This window comes from Microtus ochrogaster, linkage group LG7_11, assembly GCF_000317375.1.
Source record: "Microtus ochrogaster isolate Prairie Vole_2 linkage group LG7_11, MicOch1.0, whole genome shotgun sequence".
NCBI classification, from domain to species: domain Eukaryota; kingdom Metazoa; phylum Chordata; class Mammalia; order Rodentia; family Cricetidae; genus Microtus; species Microtus ochrogaster.
Window position 1 is genome coordinate 4,574,523 of NC_022032.1, and position 3,307 is coordinate 4,577,829.

General features: G+C 48.7%; 1 protein-coding gene and 1 long non-coding RNA gene across 2 annotated transcripts in view; both read left to right on the forward strand.

The window, feature by feature from the left end:
* The first annotated feature begins 6 nt into the window (after positions 1 to 6).
* On the forward strand, positions 7 to 2,037 carry LOC113457816. Its single transcript, XR_003378297.1, has 3 exons — positions 7 to 784; positions 1,305 to 1,434; positions 1,780 to 2,037. It is a non-coding gene; the product is annotated as an uncharacterized LOC113457816 (long non-coding RNA).
* A 510-nt stretch (positions 2,038 to 2,547) lies between these two features.
* The window catches only part of Adgra2 (adhesion G protein-coupled receptor A2), a 49,606-nt gene continuing 48,846 nt past the window's right edge, over positions 2,548 to 3,307 (forward strand). The window contains exon 1 of the mRNA XM_026786913.1: positions 2,548 to 2,937. Within this exon, the coding sequence (XP_026642714.1) occupies positions 2,924 to 2,937 (14 nt within the window). The 5' untranslated portion in view covers positions 2,548 to 2,923. The remainder of the gene's footprint in view (positions 2,938 to 3,307) is intronic.

The following is a 3,307-nucleotide window of genomic DNA, read 5'->3' on the forward strand; positions in this document are numbered from 1 at the left end:
CGTCCTTATCTCTAAGTAGGGGCTGACATCCCAAGCAACACGACATTGCTGTGAAGATGACATACGACCATGACATACGACCAACTCCTGGCTGGAAGGCAAGGTGGCGCCCACCCCACTGTCTCAGCAGCTTTGTCCTCCTTCCCTGGAATCTGCTAGGAGTCACAGAAGGAGGGCATTGATGGACAGGGCAGATAAGGACCTTGGGAATAGCTGCCGGCCAGCTTGCCTGCCTTCATAGCTGAAACCCGACCCTGAGAGGCCGAGCGAGGAGGCAACTACAGCTCCACTTTCTGAACGGGCTCCCAGCGTGGGTCACTCATGGATGACCACTGACATAACCAGCTGGGACGGGTTGGGGGGGGTGGAAAGGCCCTGAGTCTGCTGAGCTGCTGCCCAAATATGGGCATCCAAGCCTTCCCTTTGGTCCCTCCAGCTTCATGCAGGAAGACCTAACTACCCAGTGGGACTTGGGACTGGCGGTGTGGCTCAGTGACGGGCACTTATTCAGTACAACACACTTGTCCATGCTTAGCACTGCAAAACAAAGTCAACAAAAAGCCGAGAGCAAGATCAGCCCAGATCAAAATGCAATATGGACCCCGAGACTCCAGCAAACACCCAAACCTTTCTGTTGCAGTGCTCAGGCTAGGGGAGAGAAGCCATAGCAGTGCCCACACGGACATGGATTTTCACACCAACCTGAAAATCCAAGCTTCCAGGCTGCCAACCAACTTGGACGGTGTGTTAATGGAGGTGTTTGTCTGAGCCCCAAGCATGAGAGGTTTGTGCATTCCTTGTTGGGGCATGGTGTTGACAAGCAACTGTAGTGATTCAGGGAAAACTGGTCTGCACATTAAGGAAGGAACCCTAGCTCTGAGAGAGTCTGCTGGGGTGCCAAGACATGAAAGCTGAATTTGGAATAAAAACAAAACAAATAAACAAACCAACTGACAGTGTCCTGGCTAGTTTTATGTCAACTTGACACAAGCTAAAGTCATCTGAGATGAGGGAATCGTAACTGAGAAAAGGCCTCCATAAGATGGCCCTGTAGCCAAGCGCATAGGTCATTTTCTCAATTAGCGCTCAATGGGGGAGATCCCATCCCATGGTGGATGAGGCCACCCTTGGGCTGGAGGTTCTGGGTTCTATGAGAAAGCCGACTGAGAAAACCACAAGGAGCAAGCCAGGAAGCAGCGCTTCTCCATGGCCTCTGTTCCAGACTACAGGTTCCTGCCCTGAATTCCTTTAGCGATGAAACAGTGGTGTGGACATGTAAACCAAATTAACCTTTTCCTCCCCAGGTTGCTTTTGGTCACCGTGTTTCATCACAGCGGTAGTGAGGTAACAAGACAGACAGGTATCTGGAGCTTTGGAGCGGCTAACCTCATCCCTGGAGTGGCTGTTTCAACAAAGATCCAAGAAGAATGAAAGGTAGGATCAGTTCCAAGTGTTAGTCTCCTGGGGGGGGGGGGAGAAGCTGGACGGGGAGGGAGCTGTTGCTTTCAACTCTAAGCTCTTCTCCGCTAGCTCAGTTCAAATCTTGTGGCAGGAGCTCGAAGCAGGTTTAGTGACAGGCGAGCTTTTCAGATCTGCATCAACCTCGGCTCTCCAGACACACCTCGGAAAGAGAAATCCACCCCTCATTTTTCCCAGGCCGAACCTGGGCCAGCGTCCCAGGACACCTTCGGACACTCTAGGTTTCTTGTGTTCTCTCCCCAGCTCCCTGTCCAAGATAAAAATCTACAGCTTTCTCCTCCTTTGTTTGACTTTTCCTAGAAAACTGAGCAAATCTTCAGGAAGGGCACTGATAGTTCATTCCAAGTCGAACCTAGTGAACCAATGAGTTTGCTGGAGAAGCATGGGCAGCTGCATCACCAAAACACCTACCCCAGCGTTTGTGATAAAACCTACCCAGTGTGCGTGATAAAACAACTCACGAAAGCTGTCTACCTAGAGTTCCTTGACCAACTTACAGGCAGGTCCACCAGTCTTCCCAGTGTGGGTTGGTTCTTTTTGTTTGTTTTTGGTTTTTGCATGTGCGTTGGTGTTTTGTTTGCATGTATCCCTGTGCGAGGGTGTCAGATCTCTTGGAACTGGAATTACAGACAGTTGTGAGCTGCCATGCAGTTGCTGAGAATTGAACCTTGTTGCAAGGAGGAGGGAGCTTGCTTGTTGGCTGCCCAACTTCTCAGCCCTGAAATATTCACACAAAAACTGTATTAATTAAAACACTGCTTGGCCCATTAGCTCTAACTTCTTGTTGGCTAACTCTTACATCTTAATTTAATCCATTTCAAGTAATCTGTTCATCACCACGACTTTGTGCCTGTGTGCCATCCACCATGAAGATAATGAACTAAACCTCTGAAACTGTGAGTAACCCCAATTAAATGTTTTCTTTAAGGAGTTGCCTTGGTTATGCTGTGTCTCACAGCAATAGAAACCTAACAAAGACAAGAACCAAACTTGACTTGCTCCCCAGAACTTATCCCCCCAACATTTTTTCTTTCTTGTTTTAGATGACTGTGGAAGGAGTGGGAGGAGAGATCATCTTCCTGTATTTACCCAGGCTGACCTAGAACTCATAATCCTCCTGCCTCAGCCTCTCTGCTGGTGGAATTATAAAATACACCACACCAACTGGCCTTCGGGAGTTGTTCACTTTGTTTGTTTGTTTGCATGTAACCCAGACTAGCCCTAAACTCCTGACCCTTTCTACCTCCACCTTCCAAAGGCTGGGATGAAGCAAAGGTGCAGCCATGCCTGACTCCCACCTGATTTGAATGTCAACCCGTGTCCCAGGTGTGATTCTGACAGCTGGTTATAAATCTGGATTACCAACAGGGGTTTGATCAATTTGCTGGAGCCGCTCAGAGACCTCAGGAAAATGTTTACCCACATTGGCTGATTTGCTGAAAAGATGCAGTGGGCAAGGTATCAGGGAAGGGCAAGGGGCTGTGTCCTCTGTGCTCAACGACTTGACAGACCCATCCCTTTCGGGTTTTATAGTGGCATGGTTATATATGCATGGTGGATCAAGTCATTGGCTATTAAGTTAGCCTTCCCGCCACTTCCCAGGAGATCAGTGGATGGGACATAAAGTTCCAGTCAGTCCTTGTCCTGGCCTTTCCCCTAACCAGTCCCCTCTAAGAGCTGTCCTCATTCCACTCATTAGCATACAAAAAGACACTTATTTCAGAGACTCCAGGGATTTTACAGTCTGTGCCAGGAAACGGGAACAAGACCAAATATTTACATCACGGTGTCACTGAGCTCCACTGTCACTACAAATAGATTGGTTTCT